Below are 26,773 nucleotides of genomic sequence, written 5' to 3'. Positions count from 1 at the left end.
TGGTGAAGGCACAGGACTAGGATGTGGGACAGATGAACCAGCAACAGGAAACAGGTAACATTTGCTGCTAAATCACCCATCACTGTCCAGGACGGTACGGATTCTAACGTTGACCTCAAAAAACACGAATAGCTGTGGAACACTGACATAGGTATTGTGGAATTAAATACAAATATTCCCAACTTGCACTTTTCTTTTTAAGTTCTAAAAGTAATTTAGCACAAACCAATAATACTAAAACACTTTCATGAAGTGGATCTTCACCCCCCGAGGGAGCTGTTTGCAGTTCAATGTTAACCATCGTCTATCCCAATAAACATACACATATTATATGAGTTTATTCAAACTTAGGTATTATCAAAATTAATGTGCATGTTGCTTTTTTTTCTTTTAAGTGTTTCATCCCTGTAGGCCAATACCTATAGCTCTGACATTCTAATAGTTGAATTACGTTCCGTAGCATGGCCGTCCCATGATCTAGTTACCTTCCTCCCTATGGCGGGAGGGGGCGGGGTTCATGTTTCTGCAAACAAATTTTTTGACCATTGGAGTGGCTTCCGTGGGAGCGGCTTAAGAAGCTCCGACTTGCCGTAAAACAGCGTCGCGCGCAGAGACCCGGTTTGGCTAGGCGTTGGGAAGACAGGACTAGCCGGGGAAAGACTTACTAGCCCGGGATGCTGAAGTTGGGGCGCCGGGCGAGCGAAACGGGAGCGGAGAAGGATCTGGCCGGGCCCCGCGCCATCTCCCCACTCCGGCCGCGGGAGGGCGCGCTCTGGCCGGTACGGAGACTTCCGCCGGCGCCCCGCCCACCGGGCTCGCCCCACGCTCCGATTGGCTGCGCGGCGGGAGCGCGCCGAGTCAGGGGGCGGGCCCGCGCCGGCTACAAAGCGGCGAAGGTCACGGCGGGAGGAGGCGCGCGCCGCCGCTCCGCGTCCCGCCCGCGGCCCTCGGCCCCGCCGCCAGCGCCACCGCCGCCGCCTACCGCCTGCCGCCTGCCGCCGCCCACCGCCCATCGCCCGCGCCAGGAGCCATGGAGGGAATGAGCGCGCTGCTGGCCCGCTACCCAACGGCCGGCCTGGCCGGCGGCCTGGGAGTCACGGCGTGCGCCGCCGCCGGCGTGCTGCTCTACCGGATCGCCCGGAGGTGAGTGCGCGCGGCCCACGCGGCCGGCTAGTATCACGCCCGCGCCCTATCCCCCGTCCCCGCCCCTGCCCGCCGCCCGCCGTCCTCCCAAGCCCGCCGGCTCCGGGGCCGCCCGCGCCTCGCTGTCCGTTCGCGGAGAGGCCGCGGCGCGGCGGTGGGGCCCGGCCCGTGTGTCCCCGCGCCGAGACCCACCGTGCACGCCCCGCTCCCGGAAAGAAAACCGGACTGGGGATCCCCAGTCGGGAAGCGGCTGAGGAGTGGGTTGGGGCACCCCAGGAATGTGGGGCTGGCGGGGACAGCCAGCGCTTGAGGTATGAACTTCCTGCCTCGCGGAGACCTGCGCTGGCCCAAGCCGCAGGGTCTGCAGGACCCTCAAACACTGCGGGAGCGTTGAGCGGGGGTCGGGCCTTGCACCTTTCCGTCTTGAGCCCCTACCCCTGGTCCTCAGGGGCACGTTGGGTCGCGTGAACACCAGCCGGTGGTTTCTGAGCCGCATACGCTGTCTCAGGCGTTGTTCTAATCTCACGTAAGCCCATTTCAGAGTCACAACCCCTGCTCTGTCTAGAGAAGCTGAGGGACAAAAGAGCTACATAAATTGTTATTAATTAGACGAGTCAGGGTGTGAGCTGAAGCATCCTGACCCTGGAGCCTGCATCCCTAACCCCCGGGCTCCACAGCCTCCAAGAGCAGGCAAGCCTGACATACTTCAGAGGTGTTTAAACCGGGCTGGGCTGCCGAGCGGATTCAGTGGCGGCTCCCCACCCCCGACCGTGGCTCCGAGATCCTACTGACCCCCCTGTGCACAGCTCAGGGAAAAAAGCTTAACAGCGTCTTGCTTCAGGAGGACCTCAGGGGCAGCCCCACTGTCTCCCCACTTGATCCACCTTCCCAGGGGATAGGGAAAAAAGGTGGGGTGGTGAGAACATTCTGGAGACAGAATGGGTGGGCTTGTAGCTTCAGCAGGGGATGTGGAAGCGCAGCTCTTAGGTGGGAGAAGCGAAGGAACTTGCCCACGTTCACTTGGCGGCAAGTGGGGGAGCTGGGACTTGAACCTGGAGGACATGTCTGTTCTTCCTTAGCCACCGCCGTGTACTGCTTCTCACCCAAGGGGAAAAGAAGTGAGGGCGACTGAGTCACAGGCTTCCCGGGGGAGGAAGGGGTAGGAGGGACATCAGCTGTGCAGGATGAGCCAGACTGGCAGGCTGAGGAGGGGGCGGCCTCAGGGGGTCCCTGACAGCGCACAGCTCCCTGTGTCCCAGCTACTGCCCCAAATTTGGAAGCTGGAGGGGCTTGCCAGACCAGCTGGTTCAAACCAGTCATCTTACGCACGAGGGAGCTGAGGTGCAGAGGTGCATGCTGCTTTTGCTGTTGCTCCCATTCCCAGAGCGTGTCGGCAGCAGAGGTGTGTCCAGAGCCCGGTTTGCCCCCCAGTTAACCGGGGGCGGGGAATGTCAGCCCAAGGATCAGAGCCTGCCTGGGCCAGGCCTTGTCTCCAGGCTTTGCGGCTCTCACTTGTGTTGGTGTGTGTGGCTGGATTCGCCCCGGGTTTGCGCACTGTGCCTCAAGCTCCCGTCTTGTGCTGCGGCTGTTCCTGGGGGTCCCGTCTCCCCACCTGGGCTGCCAGCCACAGCTTTCCCTCCCCCGGAGACAGGGGTCTGCGGCCTTGGTGCAGTGTTGGGCGAGCTGCTTCGAGGGGAACCAGGAGGGTACCAGTGTGGCGTGACACCAGAGTCGTGGTGTGGCGTTGGGACCTTTTGGTTGAGAAGGACCAGCCCTTTCCCAGGAGGCTCTCAGATTTTACCAGAGCGCTCGCTTTTGTCTGGGGGTCATAAATTAGCCACTGTCAGATTCAGAAGCAAGACCAGGCTGAGCCCTTCTCCCTCTGTGGGGGAAACAGTGACCGTGAGGAATGGCTTTGGCCACAGTGTGGGTTGTGAATGACCCTAGGGAGGGCATGTGAGGAGAGTTGTTTCTGGAAATGGACTTGGCTGGCTGGGTGTTTGGCGGCTCAGCACAGAGATGGAGGGACCTGGACGGACGGAGGATCGGCCGGGGAGCAGGAGGAAGAGCCCGCTTCTCTGAAGGGCTGCGGTCCCCAGAGCCCCAGGCAGGGCCAACCCTGGCTTCCCACCCGCGGAGTCCTCTTGACCAGACCCTGTGTTGTGAGCTGGCGGGGGCAGGAGCTGCTGTTGGCCCCATTCTACAGATGAGGAAACAGAGGCCCAGGGAGATTGGGCTTCCTGCCCTACGACACCAAGTTGCTAAACGGCAGAGCCCTGCCTCACTGGCTCTTCAGCTCCTAACCAAGCCTCGTGCCATGGGTCCTCACTGAGCAACTTGGCTGTCGCCCTGCTCCCATAGGAGGCCAGGTGGAAGCCCCAGTTACACTTCCCCAGGCTGGAGCGCCCTGTACCCAGGCAGTCTTGGTGGCTTCCTGTGCCCCCACCCACACAAACTCCCACCCCCAGGCTCTGCCGCTTGGCATCGTGTCCATCTCCTGCCAGCACATCCCTACTCAAGACCTCTGGAGGCCCCCATGGGTGGTTATTGGATTGTCCACTTTCTGGTGTTTGGAGACGGAGAGGATGCCGCCTCCCGGGTAAAGGAGCAGAGCCTCGGCCCGGCGTGCAGCGTCCCTGGTTCCCGCTCACCTCCGGCCAGGCTCTCCTGGTGCTGTGCGCTCTGGCTGGGGGGACCCTGCTCTCTGCACGCATGCCGGGTGGTGCCCCCCTTGCCCGCAGTCCGTCTGCGTGAGGGCCACCTGCTCGGTTGCCTTGCTGGCCAGCAAACCCACTCTTGAGGGTGACGGCAAATGCGCCACTCGTCGGCTCTCTCCTGTGGCACCAGCGGCCCTGTGAGGTCGTCCTTCTCGTCCTTGTGTCCGGGTCAGGAGCGGAGAGCCTCGCTCGTCTCTGCCTCCCCGCGAGCCAGCATGTGCCCAGCCAGCGCGGGCTGTGCTGAGGGACCAGCGTGGCCCACCGAGGGCGGCTGCTGTGGGCCTAAGTGTGATTCGCCTGGAGGCCCGCTGGGTCCTGGTGGCACCGAGTTGCACATTTGGTGCCGCTGTCCCGCCGCCCAGGAGGCTGCCCCTCGGGTCTTCCGTGGTGGATCGGACGACACTCAGGGCATAGAGGAGCAAGTGGGGAGCCGTGTGGGGTCCGACAAGGAGCCCTCGCCTGTGGGCCTGTCCTGGGATACCCTTGGGGCCCTGCTGGAGGCTGAGCTCTCGGTCCCCGAGGGAACCAGCCTGACTCTTAGAGACCGTCTTCCAGACCCCGCCAGGCGGGCACATGGTGCCCAGGGTCACAGGCTGTGTGCCAGACCCTCTCGGGGAACTAACTTCTCGGGGCCTGGTGGAGACTGGTGGACGCACGGGCCTCCCCCAGATTCTGAGCACCCCCCGCCCCCCAACAGGGACTGAGCCCCATGCACTGTCTCTTCCATGGGGCACAGTGCTGGGCTCACAGCAGGTGCCCGCCCCCTGGCAGGGTCCTGGGCCGAGGGCCTGGAGCTGCAGCCCTCAGAGAGGTGGGCCAGGGGTGGGGGCTAGAACTGACAACCCCGCTCCCACCAGACCTGTAGGGCACGGCGGGATGCCAGGGCACGCGCTCTGTTGTAACTCACTGTCCGTGTTTGGGGCTGAGGGGGTGACGCCATTGTTAGGAGCCTGTGTTCATCTTTTCTTCTTCCCCGTTGTGGGTTTGGGGCTTGTGGAGGGATGGTTCCAGAGCGTGCAGCTGCCCCTGGCTCCCCCCCGGGGGCCCATCCTGCCCTTGGCTGCCTCAGGCCTCCTCCAACCCCAGTAGAGCCTGAGAGCTCAGCACACAGGTAGCAGGAGCTGGGTGAGCACCTTCCAGACCCTCTGGGGCCCAACCTTCCACCTGAGGTGGCCTGGCCTGGACCCATCTAACTTGCTCCTGCCTGTGTCACGGGGACATTCTGTCTTGTCCCCTCAGGTCTTGTCCACCACGAAGAGTGGTTTGACCCAGAGCCTCACTGGGGATGGAGGTGGCCGGGGAAGCGGGTTGAGGGATTCGGAGGGGAGCAGGGTGGAGGGTCCTCCCTGAGCAGGACCCCGGCTAAGCGGGCTCAGAATAGGCTGACCCAAAGGCTCCCGTGTCGGGCCTGGTAGAGGTGGGTGCGGGCCCGGAGGCCAGGACCGCCCAGTGGCTGTGGGGAGAGTACGCACGAGCTGTGAGGTCAGCCGTCAAGCGCAGCCCGCGAATGTGAGTCACCGCGTCCACTTCGGGCGGCGGCGGTGGCGGCGCTGACGTTCACGCCCAGCTCCCCGAGGCTTTGCTGGCCCGCCTGCCGCTCCCAGGCCTGCACGCGCTTTCAGGGCTCACCCCACGGGGGCTGTGGGAGGTGGCTTCCTGGCGCGGGGACCCCATCTGGCCAAGGTGGCAGGCAGCTGCCCTGTCCGCGAGAGAGGACCCTCACCCCGCCAGCCCTGGGCAGGGGTTACCGAGCCAGAGCCGCTGGCCCAGGGAGCAGGACCCATCCCCAGCCTCCCCTTCCTGCCACCCGCTTCCAGGCCAGGCTCCCTTCCCTAGCAACAGAGCTGGAGGTTCAGGGTGGAAATGATGGCTTCCTGGGCAGGAGGGCCTCCGTGCCTGGCCCCCTGGACCAAAGCCTCAGTTCCCGCTCGCCTGCCACCAGTTGTCTTTATCCCCTTCCCGTCTCTCCTTATTCGTGGGCTGCCAGCCCTTCTGCTGGCTTCTTTCCAGAGGCGGGGTGTGGTGCGGTGGGCTTCTGGGGTGAAGGGGGCAGACGAGCGCGTTGTGAGGACAGCAGGACCTGGGGGCGAGGGGAGGGGTTTTCCCGCCTGCCGCATCACCCCTTTGGACACACCACTGTGCGCTCTGACGGAGCAGCCTGGAACGCAGGTACAAACTAACAGAGAGAAAGCCACGTGCTTAACTGCCCGGGATCGCCAAGTGCCGGCTTCTCGGCGGAGCAGGTTCCCGAACTGCTAGCCGCCTCCTTCCACTGCTCTTTGCCCGAAGCCCGGTGAAGCTGTCAAAATGCCTCCGCTGATCACCTGCCCAGCTCAGCGCTTCCCTATATTCTCTCATTTGATCCCCTCAGCAGCCTTTTGGGGGCAGGGATTATCATTATCCCCCTTGGCCAGATAAAGAAATGACTTTCCCCAAAGGCCACACCATGACCACACGCCGCGCTGCCCAGTGCTGCTGTTTCGGGGCCCTGCCCTCTGGTTCAGCGATGCTGAAGACGTGCGGTCCCGTGTCGTGCGTTCTGAGGGCCTCTTGGCCTGAACTGGAGCTGCAGCTGCTTGGGGTGAGCCAGGTGCCCTCTGTGGGCCCTGGGACCCTTCCCTGCAGGGTCTGGTTTCATGCCCTTGTCTCTGTCCGGGCGTTCTCCTCCCCTCCCCGACCCTCCCCATGTAAACTGTCATTTATTGGGTATTTAGCTGGGCACCGTAAGCACTTCCCACACTTGACATGTCTTGTCCCCGGTCGACAGGTGAGAAGACTGAGGCTTGCAGAGCTCTAGTAACCTGCCCACGATCAGTGGGAGGGCAAGGCCAGGAAGCGTCAGCGGAGTCAGAAGCAGCAGCTCTGCTCTCCGGGGGGCCAGCCTCGCTTCCAGGCCCCTGACAGTCCCGGGGACAGGGTGGCGACCCAGCCAGCGCCCTGCGTTGCGAAGCACCTTTACGTGCCTTGTGTCATTGGGTCCTTGTAACGCGCAGATGCCCTGGTTCTGTGATCGCTCCCGCTTTGCAGATGCGGGTTGAGGCTGGGAGAGGAGAAGGTGGCAGAGCCTGGGGCTCTGGCTCGCAGAAGCGTGGGGCCGTGCCGTCCTGTGGGCAGCAGGGGTGTCCGTGTGTGGTATGGCTGCCCGTCCCAGCAGAGGCCCAGGCGGCGCCCCCAGAGCTGGAGGTGGACTCTGGGGGTGAGTAGGGAGACAGGAGCGGCCAGGCCAGGACCCCAGGGCTCAAGCAGCTGCCACCTGTCGCCCACAGTGTTTTAGATTCTTGGGACTGGAGGGGTTTGCTTGGTAGTTGCCATGTCCATTCCCCAACCCCCCTTGACACACACACCCCCAACAGCCAGGGAGACGGATGGAGGGCCCTCGGGCACAGATCCGTCGGTGTCTGGGCCGGGGCTATGCCGCGCACCCCACCTGTCAGCACGCGTGTGGCCGGCAAGGGCCACTGTGGCCAGCCTGTCCTGTCCCCCTGCCGGGGAGGGGTGGCCCCAGGCTGAGCGCCTTCCTCAGTCCCCACCCCTTGGCCTCCTTGGCCCTCGCTCTCCTGGGGGCTGCTGTGAAGCCCAGGAGGTGCCTTCCATCTGGAAACTCCCCAGGGAGCACCGTTTCCGCATCCTGGGAACAGGCCCCGGTCTGCGGGCCTGGCGGGGAGGGGGGGTGGTCCTAGAGCCTGGTCCCTGTCGGCCCCGTGGCCTGGCTGGCCCCGGGTTCCTGGTGCGTCTCCAGCTCGGGGTCCCCACCCCGCTTCCCGCGTGCTCTCCCTGGTCTCCCGTCGCGCGGCTGCGAGGCCTTCCCTCTGATTCCCCTCTGCTCGTCCACAGGATGAAGCCGACACACACCGTCGTCAACTGCTGGTTCTGCAACCAGGACACGGTGGTGCCCTATGGGAACCGCAACTGCTGGGACTGCCCCCACTGCGAGCAGTACAACGGCTTCCAGGAGGTGCGGGCCCTGGCCCTCCTTTGGGGGGGCAGACAGGCTCGGGGAGCTGGGGTGACTTGTGCAGAGTCACAGCTCTGAAACTGGCGGGTTTGGGTTCGGACCCAGATCTCTCTGGCTCCGAAGCCCAGTCTCCGCCTTGCACCAGGCCGGGGTCAGCAGGCCCTCTGCGGGCCGGGCAGTGAGGAGTTCAGGCTCTGCAGGCCACACGGTCTCTTGCGACGGCTCGGCACTGCAGAGCCTCCACAGACACGTGGAGTGCATGTGGCTGTGAATAAAGCCCAGGAAAGCTTTATTCACAGACGTGGGCAGCCAGCCCATCGCCAGAGTTTGCCGAGCCCTGTGCCAGCCCCTGTTGGGTCCTGAGGAGGGACACCAGGTGGGGGTGTGGGCCAGGGGCGGGCTCCAGGCTGCACCCTCAGCGTATCACCTGTGTTGGGGGTTCCCATGAAGTTTTTTTGGAAGAAGAGCTTCTGTGTTGCACGTAAAGCAAGGGAGTGTTAGCGATCCACTTCCGTGGCGTGTCGGCATGCGGGCCCCCCGTCCGGCGCCTGGCCCGAACCCGTGGGGAGGCTCTTGCCCGTGGGGAGGTAGGGAGGGGCTCCCCCTGACTCAGGTCCTCCCCCCCGGCAGAACGGCGACTACAACAAGCCGATCCCCGCCCAGTACCTGGAGCACCTGAACCACGTGGTGAGCGGCGCGCCCGGCCCCCGGGCCCCCATGCAGCCCCCGCAGTGGGTGAGCAGCCAGGTGCTGCTGTGCCGGCGGTGCAGCCACCACCAGACCACCAAGATCAAGCAGCTGGCCGCCTTCTCGCCGCGCGATGAGGTGAGCGGGGTGTGGGAGGGGCGGGGGCTTAGAGCAGTGGAGGGGAGGCCCCTCCTCACCCCAGCCCCATGCCGGCCCTGGGTTCCGCGTGTGTGATCTAGTCCATCTCAGCCGCCACTCGCTTCTCGCTCTTCCTGTCTCGCGTCACTGCTCTGGGGGCCCCAAGCCCGGGAGCATCGTGGGAAGCCCAGCTCCTGCCAGTCCAGAGGGCTTTGCCCCCGGTAGGGGGAGGTAGGGTCCTTGGGCTCCAGCTTGGGGCCCCGTTGGACCATCCTGTCCGTGTCCCTCTGCGTCAGTCTTAGCCACTGGATGGCGGGCAGTTTGCTCTGGAGTTGGTGGGAGAGGAGGGGAGGCAGGTGCTGCCGAGAGGCCTGGTGTTCTAGCTTTGCCTCCCCCGGGTCCACCGTGGAGCCCGGCAGCCTTGTCATCTAGCTGATGTCACCTCGCCCAGTCTGGGGGTTCCGTGACCTCAGCAGCAAGTCCCAGCTGAAGCCCAGAGACGCTGACTTTGCCAAGGCCCAGCCTGGGAGTGGGGTAGGGAGGGAAATGGAGGTGAGCTGGGGCTGGGAGGGGAGACGCAGGGCGGCTGCAGAGAGAAAGGCAGGCATGTGCGATGAGGCAGCCAGGGCACCTCTTCTGGCACGTTCAGTCCCAGCAAGGGACCAAACTGATAACCCTCCCGCCCTCGCCTGGAAGCAGGGAGGGAGGGGTGTGTTGCTGCATCTCTTGGGGGAGGAGGGGTGGGACTTGGGCCTCCCGGGCTGTCCCTGAAACGTAAAGGCCCTTTGGTTTCCGCTAGGGCCCTGGCCCGGCCAGGGGCTCCCCAGTGTCTTCTAGACCAGTGGGCTTACGCGGGGAGGCAGCCCCACCTCTGGGTTGTCCATCTGCCCGCGGCCAGGCGGTGTCGGCCCAGAGTTACCTTCCCCCGTGGCTCACCTGCCTGCCTGGCACTCTGGAGTCCGGGAGCAGGGCCTGAAGCAGGGGCCACGTCCCACAACCTGGCCTCAAGGTGCGTCCTTCGGAGCGACGGGACTGGCTGGAGTGCCTGCTGTCACCTGAGGGCCCCGCTGTGTCCCGGCCTCTGGGCGGCCCTTATTCCGGCCATTTGTCCTGCTGGGCGGCGGGGGAAGCAGGTGCAGATTGCGGACGGCTCGCACACTGTCGTCCCCTGGAGACGCTGAGCCTCCGTCCGCCTCCGCAGGGCAGATACGATGAGGAGATCGAGGCGTACCGGCACCACCTGGAGCAGACGTACAAGCTGTGCCGGCCGTGCCAGGCGGCCGTGGAGCACTACATCAAGCACCAGAACCGCCAGCTGCGCGCCCTGCTGCTCAGCCACCAGTTCCGGCGCCGGGAGGCCGGCCAGAGCCACTCGCAGGTCCGAGGGGCGCCCGTGGGGCTCTCCACGCATCCCAGCCCTTGAGTCTGCACGGGAAGCCCCTTCCCAGAGGGCTGGGCCGGCGACTGGGGGGGCAGCTCTGCAGAGCTGAGGCCTTTTTCCCAGGGGCAGCAGCCGTCCCGTGGGGCCACATCCCAACCTGTCCCCAGACACGGAGCGGAGCAGGGGTCCTAAGGAGAACGTTTGTTATTTGCATGTGCGACGGGGTTTCTGAGCCGCCCTGCTGAGCCTGGGCACCTCCCAACCAACACCTGTGTGGGTTCCTCCCAGCGCCTTCGTGGCGGGTGCTCTCCAGGGCGCCATGGAAACCAGACTTGGGGAGGTTAAGTCACTTGCAGAGGGCCACGTACCTGGTGTGTGGTGTCACCAGGATTCGAGCCCAGGACTGGCTGGCTAAAACCATTGTTAATTTTTATCACTGTACTCAGACGCTGGGATGTCCTGGCTTTAAAAAATGTGATGTAAGTAGCGAGCGGGTTTAGAAGTAAAAACCATCCTCCCCAAAGAAACTCCCACCCCACCCCCGGGGTCCCCAGAGGTGCCCTGCTGTTTGTGGCCCTCTCGCTGACTGGTTGGTGTGTGGTTTCCGGTCTGCAGCCAGGCCCCCGACCACACGGCCACGCGCCAGCCACACACCCATTTGCACAGCGGGAGGCTCTGAGCCTTGCTTTCCTCCCCTCCACCGTGTTCCCAGACTGAGGAACTTACTGCTGTGTTTCTAAACTTAACCTTGGCCGGAGTTACCTGTATACTTACCACGGTTCTAGTTAAAGCCGCAGCAGGGAGTTTTCATGAGGATTTGAAAACGATTGAAAAAAACGTACTTGAAAGAAGAGGTCACCATCACGTCAAAAGGCTTTCTGTAGAGAACGTGGCAGCACAGTTCTTCCCCACACAGGAGCCCGCAGTGGGGTGACGGCCCAGAAATGGGACAGATTAATGGGAGCCAGTGGTGAACCAGAAACAGAGCCAAGAGTGTGTGAGAATTTAGGGCGTCTCTGATCATCAGGAACTGGAGGGTTCGTCAGCAGGTGGGCCCCTGGCCAGACCCCCGCGCACAGAGTGGGCCCCAGGACGGATGTCGGTGGCTCTGTCCCTCTCGCTGACCAGTCCCTCCCTCCCTCCCTCCCTCAGAGCTTCTGCTCGTCCGTGGTGAAGGCCCCGCTCCAGGTCATCGTGCTCCGAGCCCTCGCCTTCCTGGCCTGCGCCTTCCTGCTGACCACCGCGCTATATGGCACCAGCAACCCCTTTGCCCCGGGGGCGCCCCTGACCCCGGCCCTGCCACCTGGTAGCAATGGCTCGGCCCCGCCTGACAACAGCACAGCCCCTGGGGCCGAGGGCTGGCGGCAGCTGCTGGGCCTGCTGCCCAAGCACGCGGCAGAGAAGCTGCACGAGGCCTGGGCCTTCGGGCAGAGCCACCAGATGGGCGTCGTGGGGCTGGGCCTGCTCGCCTGCCTGCTGGCCATGCTGCTGGCCGGCCGCATCAGGTGCGTGGGGGGCAGGCGGGGCGGGGCACAGCGGGAGAGGAAGGCTCCAGGCTGGAGGGGAGGGGCTCTGAGGGGCCACTGGGGCCACACCGCCTCGCTGCTCCGCCTCAGGCTCCTCATCTGCAGAGTCGGGTAACGGGCTGCTGGAGGCTCGAGTGGGCGCCCTTGGGCCTCCGCTCTGCTTCCCTGTGCGGTTGCAGACCCTGTACCGAACGGTGTCCACATCCTCTCCCGGTGACTCTGAGGGAGGTTTCTTAGCCCCATCGTACAGACTAGAACACTGAGGCTCAGAGAAACCCTGACTCAGAGTCGTGCAGCCTGTAACCGTTGGAAGCGGCATTCAGAGGCCCCCGCTCTCCTCGTGGCCCTGCGTTCCGTCCGTCCTCGGAGCGGGGCTGGGGGTGGCTGAGGTGGCGGGAGCGGGAGGGGTCATCTCATCCCGCCTCGCCGGCCCTCACCCCCGCTCTCCCCGCAGGCTCCGGAGGATCGACGCCTTCTCCGCCGGCCTGTGGGCCCTGCTGCTGGCGCTGCACCTGGCCGAGCAGTACCTGCAGGCGGCCTCGCCCAGCTGGCTGGACACGCTCAAGTTCAGCACCACGTCCCTGTGCTGCCTGGTGGGCTTCACCGCAGCCGTGGCCACGAGGAAGGCGACGGGCCCGCGGAGGTTCCGGCCCCGAAGGTCAGAGAAGCAGCAGTGACTGCGGGGGGAGGACAGACGGACGGACAGGCCCAGGGCTTTGCCCGCAGCGCAGACAGGGCCCCTCTGTCTTGCATCTTTCTTACCTGCCTCACTTCCGCCCCCGCCCAGCCTAGGGCCCCCGGTCCTGGCCCAGCCCCTTCACTTCCCCGAGGAGTCAGGCCTGCCCCCCTTTCCTTTCTGGCCCCACCAGGCCATTCCCCAGCCCAGGCCCCCACCCCCGCGAGTGCTCTCTAGCTGCTCACTGCCACCACCTCTCTGGCCAAAGACGCCCTCACTGTCCCGAGCCTGGAACACGGGCAGCACCCATGCTGCCTGCCTCGGACCCTTGGCTTCCCGCTGGCAGCTCCAGGCACCCCACGCTGGCCACGGCCCTTTTCCTGGCTCTGACACCACGGGAAGAGGGTTGCAGGCCTGCTGCCTGCTTCTCCTCTCACCTTGCCCCGTCTCTGGGCCCCCTGACATGGGTTGGTGATGGTGGCTGCAGGCTGGGCCCTGGCCGCATGGCCTGACCCCTCGGGCTGCTTGGCATGGGCAGGTGCTGCTGAGCCGGGGCCAGAGCGGAGCCCCCTACCTCGTCCCACCGTCACTTCTCTGGTCTGTCCCTTTGGTCCTACCCGTTGCCCCGTAAGTCCCGTGGAGCCGGTGAAACCAGGAGGAGACAGGCTGTCCCCTGGGTTCCCTGCTCTGAGACCCTGTTATCCCTCAGCCTCCTTCCCCAGGAATGGAGAGTGCAGTTTTTAGGCCCAGACAGGCCTTGACCATGAGTGTGTGGGGTGAGGCCTTTCTCAAGGTGGACAGGAGGAAATCCTGCCTCTCCTGTGGTCAGCAGGTATCTTGACAGCCAGGCCGTGGTGGGAATTGGCCCAGGCTGGGGGGAGGTCTGAGGTCTACATACCCTCTCCTTTACTCCTCTGTCTTGGTCACCACTGTGAGCCAGATAGGCAGAACCTGGGCACACACGCCCTTCCCACTCTCCTGGGAGGCCCCTGGCTCTGCCCTTGAAAGGCAGGACCCCAGCCTTTATGGCCAAGCCCTCCACTGGCGGGCCGGGTCTGGGGTTCAGGCTTCCTGGGCCAAGGCCGCCCTGACTGGCAGGCAGCGCAGGACCTGAACTGCTCTGGTTGGCCCTGTTCCCTTCCCCCCATGCCAGGGGTGTCCCCAGTTTCCTCCTCTCACCCCCTTCCTCCGGTATGACGCCTGGGAAGAGTTCCAACTGCCCAAGGTTCGCATGGGGTAAGGAGCCCAAGGGACACGCAGGCCCACGACGCCAGGTCATTGTCACCTTGTCCCTCTCTGGCCCGTCACTGCCCTCCTGCTGGTCCCTAGAGCCCCTCAGGGAGGGCACCACAGCTCCTGCCTCCCACTTCCCTGTAGGGCAGCTGCAGACCCCACGGGGCTCCAGCCTCGCTCTCGCTGGGCCAGGCCCTGCTGTGCCAGCCTGTTGACCGCCTGTGGAGGGGGAGCTGGACCCCTCTCCAGGGCCCCTGAGTGCCGACCTCGGCCTGGATGTGCTCTGGAGGCTGACGTGCCGTCCACGTTGGGCAGCAGTTCCCAGCCTGGGGGCTGCCCTCCCGGGGCCGTGGCAGGAGGCTGGACCAAGGCCGTGCGCCCCTCCAGGGCCCTGGATCCTGCTGCTCCTCGCCGCAGGCACGAGCCCCCTCCGGGTGTGGCCCCAAGCGCACCAACCCCGCCGCCGTACCCACGGGAGCCCGGGGAAGGCAGGAGCGGATCGCACGCGTGTGCAGGTCACACTCAGGAAAGGGCCGTCAGCTGGCTGAGCCTGAGGGGCAGGCAGAGTGTGCCGGGCTCAGGCCCCTCGCAGGGCCCCGGGGAGCAGGAGTCACGCCCAGGCCCCGCCGTCCTCGGGCTCTCGGGCTGCGAGGCGTCCGGGTGGGGGGAGCCGGGCTCGGCTTGCTCTGGGTGGCGCGTGAGGCGGAAGAGCACCGACGAGGCCGAGGAGGCGTGGCTGGCTGGCCCTCGGCCCGGCCGGCGGCCTCGGGGAGAAGGGGCGGTGGGCACCAGCGGGGAGCCCGTGTCTGTTGGCTGTGCGCGCCCTGCCCCCTGGAATCGCCCGTTCTCAAGGAAACTGGCGGCGCGATGCTAATTACTGTTTTTCTTGGTGTCGAGTAGAAGCAGGACATCTGTGCGTATGTGTGTATTTAAGTTAAATTATTTATAACAACCCTCACCGGCTCTCTTGCTGGCCAGGAGCCTGCCGAGCACATGTCACTCCTGCCCTCTAGTGGGGACGGAAAGACACCTTCGTGTCACTGAGATGGAGCTCATCGAGGAAGGCTTCCTGGCCTCTTTAGTGTTTGGTGTGATGTTCTAAAATCACCCGCCTGTCCCTCAAAGTTTCATTACATAGAGCATATTGCAGCACCTTCCGGCATTACTGGCGACAGCTGAGGAGGTGCGGGCACCCCTGGGATCGTGGCTTGTTACCGGGATGTGTCGGCCCTCCCGGGGGCCCCTCCCCCCTCCGCTGGGGACGACAGTCAGACCATCTGGGATCCAGGGGCCGTCTCCTCCCTCCGGCTCTGGGGTCCCCGGCCCAGGCCGAGCAGGCTCACTCGTCAGGCTTGCCCGGGAGCCCGCCGGGAGGGGCCCGTGTCCCGCTGCCTGCAGCTGTCACCGAGTGTCCCGTCCTCTCTTGTGTAGACGTGGATGAATGTCTCGTGATCCTCTTAATTACTGTAACCGCAACTCCCGGCCATAGATGTAGTGTTTTTGCTGCTGTATTTTCAATAAATGCCTCCGGGGCCCTGCTTTGACCGGTGGGCGCCAGGCACCACGTCTTTTCTGGTTTTTTTCTTTCACGTTCCTTCAGAGGCTTCTGTGCCGGGGGCGGGGGCTTCGGGGGACGGGGGTGCCCACCAGAGTCAGGTCTGGGAGCTGGCAGCGTGGCACCGAGCGGCTCAGGGCCCACCGTCCTCGGGTGCCCTGCTGGCTCGTACTTTCCCCGTCTCCATAAACTGCTGCTTAAGGTGTAGTCCTCTCTCTCCTCTTGTTCCCGGCCTGGCCTGGGGTTGGCTTGGAAAATCAAAGGTCCCGCTCAGTGTCAGATGGGAGGCAGTGCAGCCAGCCGCCCGCCCCCCCCCGGAGCCCCTGCGTCCCGGCGGGCACACAGACTTGGATCCGGGCCGGGGCCTCTCTGAGATGGGATTTGAAGGCGCAGGCAGTCTGGGTGGGCCCCGCCAGAGGAAGCGTCGGTCCCTGTGCAGCGCTCGGGAGCCTGGCGGAGACGGGGCCCCTTTGACGGGGGCCTCCTGGGGCCTGTCCTCTGCGGAGCCAGGACAAGGGCTCACGCTCGGCGCCTCACAAGGATCTGCCAGCTGAGCGGTGCCACCGCGTGTCCCAGCGAGAGGGTCAGACCGCAGAACCGCCTCCCCCTCGGCGCCACCGTTTTTAGTAGCGTCAGAGATTGGGAAAGCGCCTGTGCCAGGTGGATGAGAGACCCAGGTTAGAAGCTCTGGGGCAGCCCCAGGTGTGAGCGGGATCTGGGAGGAGTAGGAAAGAGCTGACAAGACCCAGCTTCTCCCGGGCCCGGCCGGCCGCCTCTGACACCTGCGGCCCGGCTTGGACCCTCTCCCCTTACTTGCCGATTACTGCAGGCGGCCCTCGGCTGACTCGCGGCCCGGCCTGGCCTGTGGGCTGCCCGGTGGGGCGGCACGGGGAGCCCAGTGCGGGCAGTCGCGTCTGCCACCCGCTGGAGGGGCCTGGGCGTGCCCGCCCCCGTGGCCCACGTGCCCTGCCCTCATCAGGCTGCTGCTGCACGGGGCACACGGGGTCCTCCGGGAGGTGCCGGCCCCAGCAGGGGGCGGGGCTCCGTGCGTGATTGGAGCAAGTTGGCCAGCGGTCCCGGCGCACCGTCACTGCCCTTGGCGAGTGCCGAGTGCCCCCCACCTTGGGCCCCTCCTCAAGGTTCTCCATCCTGCCAAACGCTGTGTCATTCTGAAATGACAGCACGAAATCGTGTCTTGTGTTTAGAGTCAGAACCTTCCGCGGGCGTTCTGGGGGAAAGGAGGTGTCGGGGTCAGACAGGCTCAGGCAGGATGGGTCAGCGGGTGGAATGCAGGCGCGTCCAGCCTGGGGCCAGCCGGGTGGCCCAGACTCCGCTGTAGATTTGCTTGATGAGCTCCTGCCTTGATTTCCCCGTGTCCCCCAAACACTGGGCCCCGGCTTTGGTTCTGAAGTCCAGGTGGGGTGGCTTCCTGGTGCTTTGGAAGGCTTTAAGGAGGTCACGCGATTCTCCAGGAGGGCATCAGCTGACCCCACGCTTTCCTCACAAAACTTGTTGAAAGAGAGGGGCAGGGATGAAAAATAGGGAAATGAGTGGAGTGGAGCTTGGAGATCAGTGGTGCCCCGAGCTCAAGGTCGTGGTGGGCACGGGGTGGGCACCTTAGGCGGCCCCCCGGCTCTGCTCCAGGGACTGAGCCAGCCTGCCCATCCGTCGGCACATTATCCATGGGCTCAGTTGTCCCTTGGGGACCGAGGTAAGGCTGGACCTCCCGCAGCTCCGTCCAGACGGGCGGACTAATCACGTATTAACTGCCTCCGTCCCTCCCCCTCTGTAATCGGTTGCCTTAATCAGAAGCATGGTTGACATTCTGGCTTGGGGCCACCGGGTCCTGTTGTGTGATCTGTACCATTCTCGAGTTAAAGAGACACTGTCACCTTCCGTCTTTCGGGCAGCCTTGCGATCGTTACGGGTCTTTCTAAGTTCGCGTTGGTGTCCGGCCAGAGCCTCTTCCCGGCGATTTCCCAAGCTTGGCTGCCTTCCGCCCCGCTCTTCCAGGGGCTTTCGAGGAGTGTCTGAGACCAGAGGGCAGCGGCAGGACTCCCAGGGTCGGGCCCCGGGGAGCAGGGGCTCCCCGAGCTCGGCCGCTGCCAGGAGGCTCTGGGCACCAAGCGGGAAGTGGCGCGGAGGAGCCCAAGGCCGTCGGCCCGATTGAGCGGCCGGCGCAGGGCTGGGCGTTTTCGCTTCGAGGTGAAGAGCTGGCGTGAGGCTGGCGAGGGCGACAGTGTCACTTTAATGCCGAGACTCGTAGTGGACCTAGTTTGCTGTGGGGCTGAGGGGGATCGGAGGGGGCATGCCGGGAGGGGTGGGTCACGCTGGCACCTCCCAGCCACCCGCTCCTAATGGCGTGAATGTGGTCGGACTGCTTTTCTGCTGCAACTAACACACGCCTCCTCTGGGACCCCGACTCGTGCCCCACCTCGCACCGTGGGAGGGGAGGGGGCCCCCCGTGCGGAGGCCGCTCCGGGGGCCCCCGGGGCTGACCCGCTCCCCTCTCCCGTGCCCGCCGGGCTCTCTCTCGCAGGTACTTCCCGGGAGACTGTGCCGGCCTCTTCCCCGCCGGCCCCAGCCTGGCCGTCCCCTGCCCGAGCATCGCAGGCCCCTCGCCGGCTCTGTTCACGCCTGCCCCGCCCGGCTTCCTGCCACTTAACCAGCAGCTGTTCCGGTCTCCCCGCCGGGCCTCGCCCTCCTCGCTGCCCGGCCGCCTCAGCCGGGCCCTCTCGCTGGGAACCATCCCCTCTCTGACGCGAGCAGGTAAGTGGCGCTCGGGCAGTGGCGGGCAGCGCGGGGCTGGGGGCAGCTGGGCTCGGGGACTCTGGCTGAGCCCGAGGTGGGTGGTGCTTCTGCTGTAGAGACGGGCGGAACTGGCTTCAGACCCTGCTGTGTCCACTCGCTGGCTGCCTTAGCCAAGGGCCTTAACCACGCTGAGCCTCGGTTGCCCTCAAAACAAATGGAGGCCAGTAGCGGGACCCACCCACCCTGTGGGTGGCCGTGAGGGTTAAACCGGGTGGTGTATTTAAAGCGCTTAGGCATCCGGTGGGTCCGTGTCTCCGCCCGTGGGGTTTTGTCTTTTATCACCATTCTTACCGTTGTTCTGAGACACTGGGGCCTGGGAAATTTGCCCCCGGCCTTTCTGTGTGGTCCAGAGAGCAGGGATTCGGTTCAGGTCTGCGGCATTTACGGAGCCCCGGTGTGACCAGCACCGGGCCCCTGTCACGGAGGCTTTGTCTCATCCGTCCCCTTCCCCAGCGGGGTCTTCCGTGACGACCCTCCTCACTTGAGGAGGCCACCCGGTGCCCACGGGGTTTGCTTCCCCCTCGGGGTGCGGCCTGGGGCTGCGGGGCTCTGCGGCAGGATCCAGCCTCTAGGAAGGTGGGCGGCATCTCGGTTAAGCCGGGCTTGCTGACGTGCAGTGTCCCTCTTAAGCCCCTGAGCAGCTCCCGCAAGCAGGGGGCTCCCCCTCCAGTCCGACACCCCTCTGGACCTGTTTCCCTCCGGGACTCGCCCAGCATCTGCTGTGTGCGGTCCAGCGTCCTCGTGGGTAGCGGGTGGGCCGCGCTGCAGGAGACACGGCTCGCCGGGCACAGCGCGTGAGCTGAGCGGTGGGTAGTGTTTGAGGCCTTCGGGCTAGGCTTGAAGGGGCGAGAGCCCCGAGTGGTACGGAGTCCTGGACTCCGGGGACTTCTGTGTCACCAAACGTGAGCCGTGTTGCTGGCGGAGGGTGGCCGCTGCCTGCCCTCCCCTGGAAATGGCTCTTCAGCAGAGTTCCTGAGCCCGTGGCCGGCAAGTCCCAGCCCAGGCCCCGGGGCTGATGGACGGGGCCTCTGCGGGCCCTCCGTGAACAGCAGCTGGAGTGGGGGGAGGGGAGCAGAGCGAACACGGAATGCCCTGGACCCAGGGACCTGGGGGGCCCGGAAGCTGGGCCCTTCCCCAGAAGAGCGTTCCCTGGAGCTCCCCACCAGGAGCCCGCCAGGCCTCCACGCCTCCAGCGTGGGGCAGGGACCCAAGCTCCCGAGCCTCTGCAGGACAGCGCGGGGGTGGGCCCTGCACACACTGTGTCAACAGGCAGCCTCCCGGGTGCCCTGGGAGGCCCGAGGCAGGGGCTCAGGAGGCCCCCTGCCCCGAGGGTGGCAGAGCAGTTCTGTGGAACGCAGGCTCATCTCAGGGTGGGATCCCAGAGTCTCCATTGCTGGGGCGGGTCCTCGGCTCGGGTGTCAGGAGGCCCTGGCGGTCCCGGGCGCAGGCGCAGGGCCAGGGTCCATCTTCCCGTCTCTCTCTCTCTCTCTCTCTCTCTCTCTCTCTGCTCTACTTGCCTCTGCTCCTCTCGCTGCAGGCCTCAGCCCTGCGTCCCTCCAGCTCACCCCCAGCAGGAAGCACCCCCCCCCCCCAGTTCCTGAAAGGATTCCGGCTGTGCTTGGGCCACGTGGCCATCCTCACACAGTCACTTGGGGGTTGACCTGGGTCTGTGTCCCCGGACCGGCGGGTGGAAGGGGCAGGCGGGGCCCTGTGGCCAGCGGACCCCGCAGAGCCCTTCGGGCAGTGGAGCAGCAGCCCGCCCCCATGCGGGCGCATGGAGGCCGCCGGATTTTTTCACGCTCGGCTGTCAGCGGGGCACTTGGGGGACCAAGGGGCTCATGAGATGGAGCCCCTGCCCTTGGGGTGCACTTGGCTGAGGAAGGGGCAGCGGGCTCTGCGCACCGAGGCCCAGCGCAGGTGGCCAGGCGACAGGTTAGTGGAGCAGGGCAGGGCTCCAAACGGCTGAAGCAAAGAAGGCAGGCGCAGGTCAGGAACCGGGGTGCGGCCTCCCGTGCGGCCTGCTGTGGGTTTCGGTCTCCTCATCTGCAAGCTGGGAACATGCCCTCGTGAAAGCTCCACACGGGTGACGGCCTTGGCAGAGCAGCCGTGTGAGGTGGCGGCGGGGGGGGGGGCGGTGCTGGAGCCGGGGCCCTGTCTCCGCAGGGACCTGTGTTGCCTTTCTCTTTCCTCTCCAGACTCAGGGTATCTGTTCAGTGGGAGCCGCCCACCATCTCAGATGTCCCGATCCAGAGAGGTTCCGGTTTCAGGTGAGGAGGACAGAATGCCAAGAGGAGTGACCGGGAAGCCGCCTCAGGCGGGGCAGCGTGTGGGCCGGCGTTTCCAGAGCGTGTGCAGGGCGGGACAGCAGCCGCATTAAGCGTGAGCTTTGGGGTCAGATGGGCCCCCAGCCCTGTGCCTCCCAGCTGTGCAGCCCTGGGCAAGTGCTTCACGCCCCTGCGCCTCAGTTTCCTCTTCTGTGAAATGGGCGTGAGAGTTTCTGGGATCAGCTATGATACTGTCGTCTTTACAGTGGTGACGGATGGAGGCGGCACTTGGGGGGCCGGCGTCAGCAGGGCTCAGGGTCGCTGACCTCAGGTCTCCAGGGTTGGTTTCTCCCCAGGCCTTGCTCTCAGCTGAGGGAGGAATCAGGGGGCTTCGGATAGAAGTCGGGGGGAAGGGGGCAGAGGGCGCATGGCTGAGGCTCCGTGATCCTCTCCCCTCTCTTGGGTGCCTGGTGGGGTGCAGGCCCCTCCTCCCTTGCCTTTCTCCCTGGGTCGATACAGGAAAAAGCACCAGGATCAAAGCTGCTCCTGCAACCGGAGCAGACATTGACGCCATATTGTCCTCTTTGTTTCTGTCGCCCTCCCGCCCTCCAGATTACTTCTCTCTGCTGTCGGGGAGCTGCCCCTCCTCCCCGGTCCCTTCCCCAGCACCCTCCGTGGCCGGCTCAGTGGCCTCCAGCTCTGGCTGTCTGCGCCACCGCAGGCCCCTCATCAGCCCCGCCCGGCTCAACCTGAAGGGGCAGAAGCTGCTGCTGTTCCCGTCGCCCCCCGGGGAGGCCCCTAACACTCCCAGCAGCTCCGACGAACACTCGCCCCGCAACGGCAGCCTCTTCACCGTCGAGCCACCCCCCATCCCACAGAGGCAGCCGGCGCGGGACACGAAGCACACCATGGGTACGGCCCTCTGACCGCCCTCTCGGAGGCAGGAGAGCCCAGCGGGCCGTGGGAGGCCTCTGGTCGGTGTGCAGCGGTGGGGACACCGTCAGGAGGTCACATGGGGCCTGTCCTGGCTCTTCTCTGACTGTGTGGCCACTCTCCCAAGTCCAGACATCCCTGGCCTGGCTTCTGGTGACCTTGAACCCTCCAGGACGTTGCCCTTTTGGCTGATTTTATTTTCTTCTTTTGCAATTGACTTCGAGGCTCCTCTGTTCCTTGGGATGGATCAGAAATGCACAGGCTGCATCTGGTTGCAGATGTTTTTGTTGTGCTCAAATGAAGTTTTTCTTCTGCAGAGCATTTTAGAATTTTTTTAGATTAGGCCTCAGCCTTTATAATCGAGGACTTTCACATGAATGTGTGGATCTCCTGTGTCTCGTATGATATCAGAGGATCTGGCCACGCTGGGCCAGACAGGTGGGAGGGCAGGCTGAGGTCCCACGCCCCAGCCTCTGCGACTCCCTGCCCCGCCGACCTGCCCCCTCTGTAGCCTCGCCTGTGGCCGTCGTCTTCCACCGCCTGGCGGTGTCTGGGTTTGCTGCTCCTGATCCAAAACCAGCTCCCTTCACGGCAGCTACGCAGACAGGACCTGAATGAGGACCTGGCCTCCCACTGCCCGGGGCGGGCCGAGCGAGTTGGGAGCAGCAGGGCTGGCCGGCCGGCCGGCCACGTCCAAGGACCATCCTGGGATTGGAGGTGGAGCTGCCCCACGTCTGTCCCTGGGGGTGAGCCGTGAGCCCCCACTGAAACGCCCCTTCTCCCTGCAGACGTGAAGTCAGCGCCGGAGAGAGGCAGCACCTGCAGCAGCCGCTCCATCAAGAAAGAGGATGACTCGTCCCAGTCCTCCTCCTGTGTGGTGGACACCACCACCAGGGGCTGCGCGGAGGAGGCCGCCCCCTGGCGAGGTCCGCGCCCCATGGGACGTGCGGGAGGGGGGCAGGGGAGCGCGGGCTCCGCGGGTCTGCAGCCACCCCCTGAGAGCTGTCCGAGGGCCCTTGGGCGACAGAAGAGGGTGAGACGGCCCACCCGAGGCCTCCTGGACCCTGCCTGTGACAGCATCCCCACTCAGATTAGGGTCTGCGTCTGCGCTCTTACAGGAGCCTCTGGCCACAGGTGGCTCTTTACATCTAACAACTAAAATGGAACAACAATAAACGTCTACTTGCTTAGCTGCACCAGCCACATTGCACGTGCTCCAGTGCCGCGTGTGGCCTGTGGCTGCTTGATTGGACAGAGCAGATACAGAACACTTTTTGACCTTTGGAGAAAGTCCCCCAGGAGGATGTCAGCGTGGGCGCCCTGGGGGCCAGTGCAGAGGCTGCAGGCTGCGCAGGGCACTGAGTTGCCTGGGTTCAGATCCTGGCTCCTCTGCTTGCAGGATGGGGGCGGGCGGTGACATCAAATCCCAGTTCAGTGTAAAGCCCAGCAGCCGGCTCCTGGTACTCCCCCCAGACGTGTGGGAGACATGTATGTTGACAGAGGATTCTCCTGGAATGATCGTTTTGAGCTGACTGGAAACGGGTGCTGCTCCCAAATCAGGTGGGGGTCTGGGATGTGACCCAGCAGCACCAACGTGGGGTGGGGGACCCCAGTCAGCAGCTTGTGGCCTTTGAGGCCCGGGCAGGGCACTCATCCTGCCCTGTCTGTAAAGCCGGTGTACCCCACGGCAAGGCGCGGGTGTGTACCACCCTAGCCCGGTACCTGCCTGGTGGCACAGGGTCAGGAAGAGAGGCATCTTCAAGGAGTCAGGACTTGGGAATCCCCCGGTGGACCAGTGGTTAGCACTCCGCTTTCACTGCTGAGGGCCCGGCTTCAATACCTGGTCAGAGAAGTAAGATCCCACAAGCTGCGGGGCACAGCCGAAAGAAAACAGGAGTCAGAATTCAACCAGGTGACCCCACGTTCCCGTTCCCCGTTCCCGGGTCTTTTCAGATGGGGAGGCCTCTGAACTGGGGCGGGGCCTCAGCCCAGGAGCACCTCCCCTGGGGGCGGGGTCTCAGCCCAGGCGCGCCTCCCTGGGGGCGGGGCCCGAGCCCCTCAGCGCTCGCTCACAGGTCTCTCGTTTTCTCTCTGGAAGGTCGTTTAGGCCCCTCCCTGATCCGGGGCCTCCTGGCCGTGAGCTTGACCGTCAACGCCCTCTTCACCTCGGCCTACCTGTACCAGAGCCTGCGCTGACCCGCCGTCCGCAGCCTCCCGGCACCCAGAGTCTCGAAGGGTGCGTCCAGGTGCATGCCGCTGCCACCGCTGCCGGCCTCAGGCCTCCTCGAGGGGCTGCCGCCTCCGCCCTTTTCTCCGGGGCCCCTGAGCTCGCCAGAGGGAGTCTTGTTCCCGGGAGCCTTCTCCCCACCTAACAGACTGCGGCGCTGGGCATGGGCTTGGGGGTCACAGCCCTCCCCGCCCACCTCCTTGGCTGACATCAGTTGTGTGTTTGGTGCTGACGCTCTGATCCTGAAGCCAGGGCTCCCCGAGGGGCTGCGGGACCCTGGGGTCCCTCCCCACCATCCAGCCCCGCCTGGCAGGAAAGCCTCGACTGCTGTGACAGGATCGGGAGCTGGCCCTGACCCCGCCCCCGCGGGCTGTGATGACATCTTCGGACTGCGCTCCTCTGTCCCGTGGGCCGCCTCGGGCTCCCTGGGGGAGGGGGGAAGGGAGGGCTCCAGTCGGGTGGAGGACGAACCACCTTTTGCCGGTGTCCTGCCCCTCCCTGTGGGCTGTGGGCTGTAGGCTAGGCCTTCCCTCTGGCTCTCCTGGCTGGGCAGGTGAGTTTCCTGCCCGGGGCCCCTCAGAGCTCCTGGGTCTCGGGGGCCCAGCTGGACTAGTGTAAGCACCACCCCCCAGACTCACTTCTCCCTGCTTGCGCCCCCATTTTATTACCTCTGGTGACCTTCCCAGGCACCAGCCCTGCAACCGTGAGAGCACTACCCGGGGCCCACCCTGCCCCGTTTCCAGGCCCCTCCCTCGTGCGCTGTCCACAGGGGCCTCGTCTGACCCCTCAGCCTGCAGGTCTCTGATGAGACTGGACCCTCAGGCCCGCCCTCAGCGTACCGGCGTCACGGTGGGCTCAGCGTGACCTCTGTCTCCAGGCCCCTGTGGCTGGCCCGCTTCCTACCCCACGCCCCTCGGTCCTGCCACCGCCCTTCCGACCGATACTGCAGGTCTGCCGCCTGCACCTGCCCTCGTGCTGGGGTCCCATCCTGCCCCCGCGAAGAGGAAGGATGGGTCTCGGTCTGGCACAGGGACCCTCAAGATGCCGTGAGGAATGAGAGACTGCCTGTGCGTGTCAGTATCCCCGTCCCGCTGCCCTGGGCCCTGGACACAGGTGCGGGGCTGTGTGTGTGTGTGTGTGTGTGTGTGTGTGTGTGTGTGTGTGTGTGTGTGTGCGTGCGTGCGCACTCGTGCGTGTGTCAGTGCGCGCGTCCGTGCCACTTCAGGAGGAGGCGGCAGCCTCTGTGAATTCTGAGACGTCGAGGGGAGGGTCATGAGGGCAGGGGAAGGGCCTTCACTCTGTCATTCAGGGATAAAGTTTAATTTTATTTTTCTACACATTTTTGCCAGGTAAGGCATTCTGCTGGTAAGCAGGATGCCCCCAGTTCTCCCTGCCAGGGAGGTTTAGTTTTATTAAGCTTTGGGTGCTTTTTTAGTAATTTTTTTTTTTGTACCATGTGGGGAAGGAGGTTGCTCTGACGTCCCCCCACTCCCGAGAGCTACTGTTTGCGGCCCTGCCCCTCACCCCAGAACGAGGGGGGTTGGGGGCCAGGGGCCACGCCACGTCCCAGACTCCAGCTGCCAGAGATGGTTCCAACTCGGAGGTGGTGCCCCTCGGCCCCCATTCGTACCGTGGGCGTGGGCGTCGAGTTGTTTAATTTTACCGTTTGCCTAACCAAGCCAAATTCCATTCCCCAATGCCCTTCCTCTCTGGCTCTTGAGGAAGCCCTGAGCGAGTGCCCAGTCCCCCTCCTCTCGCGCCTGGGCCAGCCTGGCCCCTCCTGCCCGGGCCCGGTGGTCCCAGCGCCCCCCGGGGGCAGGGGAGAGGCTGGGCGGGGAGGGGGCCGACTTATGTTTTCTGTCAAACAAGAAACACAACCTTATTTTTCTTTACAAAAGCAAAACAAAAGAAAACCAAAAAAGATAACCAACCTTTGAACTACACCTCGGCCTGTCTCGTCTTTATTCTCTCGGCTTGGGCAGCCCAGGCCTTGGACCGGGGGCCGGGGCAGCGGCGGGGGAGCCCAGGCTGCAGCGGAAGTGATTTCACTCGCTTGTTTCTTGGATACAGAGCCCTGGGTGGTGGGTGCTGAATGGCAGTGTCCCCCAGAAGGACCGAAGGGTGTGAACGGGACGTTATCGGCCTGGGCGGGCCTGGGCGGCGGGAGGCTGAACCGGAGTCTCCTGAGCGGGGACGGGAGGCTCCGGGCAAACAGCGTGAGCAGGGGCTTAGCCGCCTCTTTGCGAGATTCCATCCCGAGCAGCGAGCCGGCGTCCTAGGCGGCCGGACACAAGTTCTGGGCCCAGGCTGCCTGGTGACTGCAGAGTCTGCATTTTTTATGGGCTTCATTTTGACGCTGTGAAGTAACAAGCCCACCATCCAGGGTTGAGCTGGGGACAATTAAAGCACCACACGATGCAGAGGGCCTCATTCGGGCCCAGCACCCACGGGGAGGGTGGGTGGTGGGTGCTTGGCTCCCTGAGGCCGGCGGGCCAGGTGGGAAGGCACGGGGCTGGGCTGCTCTCACTCCGACCGCACGCAGGTCACAGCCGACCTTTCTGGGGCAGCGGGGCCAAGCTGCCTGCAGGTGGAGCCACAAACACCCTGAGTTCACTGACCTCAGGGGTGTGATGTGATGTCCCCGGAGGCTCCCCACTTCTTAGGAGCCCTCTCCTGCGTTGAGCCTGCGAGGTGCCTGCCCAGGAAGAACCAGAGGCCCCCTTAAAGGTCACGCGGGCCCCCTTGCTTGGGGCTCCCAGCCAGCCCTGTGCTGGGAAGAGGAAACCCAGCTGAGGGGGCCGCGGGGAGGCTCAACCACAGTTGTCCCTGTGAGGGATTTCTTCCTTTAGGCGTGTCTGTTGTGATCTTACTAATGTCATCTGTTGTTGTTGTTTTTTCTTTTCTTTTTTTAAATATTTATTTATTTGGCTGCATTGGGTCTTAGTTGCGGCACGCGGGATCTTCCGTTGCGGCGCGCGGGCTCTTCGTTGTGCCACGCGGGCTTCTCTCTAGTTGTGGCGTGCAGGCTCAGTAGTTGCGGCGTGCGGGCTTAGTTGCCCCGTGGCACGTGGGATCTTAGTTCTCCGACCAGAGATCAAAACCCGTGTTCCCCCGCGTTGGAAGGTGGATTCTTAACCACCGGACCACCCAGGAAGTCCTGTTGTTTTCTTATAAAAGGGAAATGCGTTTATTGTAGAAAATCTAGAAGTACAAGTGAGCAAAAAAAAAAAGAAAACGACTCATAATCCCACAGTTAAAATATCGGCATCTACCCTTTTTTTCTACATACATATCTTCTTCTTCTTCTTTTTTTTTTTTCTTTTACGAAAATGGGATCCTCTCCGTCCACAACATTTTGTCCCTTTATTACTCACTTTACACCATCATGGGCCCTAGTCCCATATCAAGTGTGATTTCTCGTCCCTCTTATTTTTTTTTTTTTTTTTTTTTTTTTTTTTTTGCGGTATGCGGGCCTCTCACTGTTGTGGCCTCTCCCGTTGCGGAGCACAGGCTCCGGATGCACAGGC

General features: G+C 64.2%; 1 protein-coding gene across 3 annotated transcripts; it reads left to right on the top strand.

The window, feature by feature from the left end:
- The first annotated feature begins 955 nt into the window (after window positions 1–955).
- Window positions 956–25,189, top strand: TMEM201 (transmembrane protein 201). Of its 3 annotated transcripts, none has more exons than XR_010837585.1 (12): window positions 956–1,143; window positions 7,695–7,815; window positions 8,446–8,640; window positions 9,842–10,018; window positions 11,174–11,526; window positions 12,002–12,205; window positions 17,551–17,780; window positions 20,018–20,089; window positions 20,699–20,998; window positions 21,808–21,945; window positions 22,419–22,579; window positions 22,692–23,204. XR_010837585.1 is itself a non-coding variant. In XM_059052393.2 (11 exons), the coding sequence occupies exons 1-11, from the start codon at window positions 1,031–1,033 to the stop codon at window positions 23,213–23,215; spliced, it is 2,001 nt and encodes a 666-aa protein (XP_058908376.1). In that variant the 5' UTR covers window positions 956–1,030; the 3' UTR covers window positions 23,216–25,189. The 3 variants fall into 3 exon arrangements, 1 of the variants encoding a protein (XP_058908376.1); XR_010837586.1 differs by having other exon boundaries at window positions 23,118–23,181; XM_059052393.2 differs by lacking the exon at window positions 22,419–22,579 and having other exon boundaries at window positions 23,118–25,189.
- Window positions 25,190–26,773: the final 1,584 nt, after the last annotated feature.

This window comes from Kogia breviceps, chromosome 1, assembly GCF_026419965.1.
Source record: "Kogia breviceps isolate mKogBre1 chromosome 1, mKogBre1 haplotype 1, whole genome shotgun sequence".
Lineage (NCBI taxonomy): Eukaryota > Metazoa > Chordata > Mammalia > Artiodactyla > Physeteridae > Kogia > Kogia breviceps.
Note: the sequence above shows the minus strand (reverse complement) of the source record. Positions and strands in the feature narration are given on the sequence as shown.

Excerpts from the sequence above, each read along its gene's own strand:
- TMEM201 (XM_059052393.2), top strand. The coding sequence starts at position 1,031 with ATGGAGGGAATGAGCGCGCTGCTGGCCCGCTACCCAACGGCCGGCCTG. Across the intron at positions 17,781-20,017 it reads CCCCTCTCTGACGCGAGCAG|ACTCAGGGTATCTGTTCAGT; the intron begins GTAAGTGGCGCT and ends TTTCCTCTCCAG. Across the intron at positions 20,090-20,698 it reads CAGAGAGGTTCCGGTTTCAG|ATTACTTCTCTCTGCTGTCG; the intron begins GTGAGGAGGACA and ends CCCGCCCTCCAG.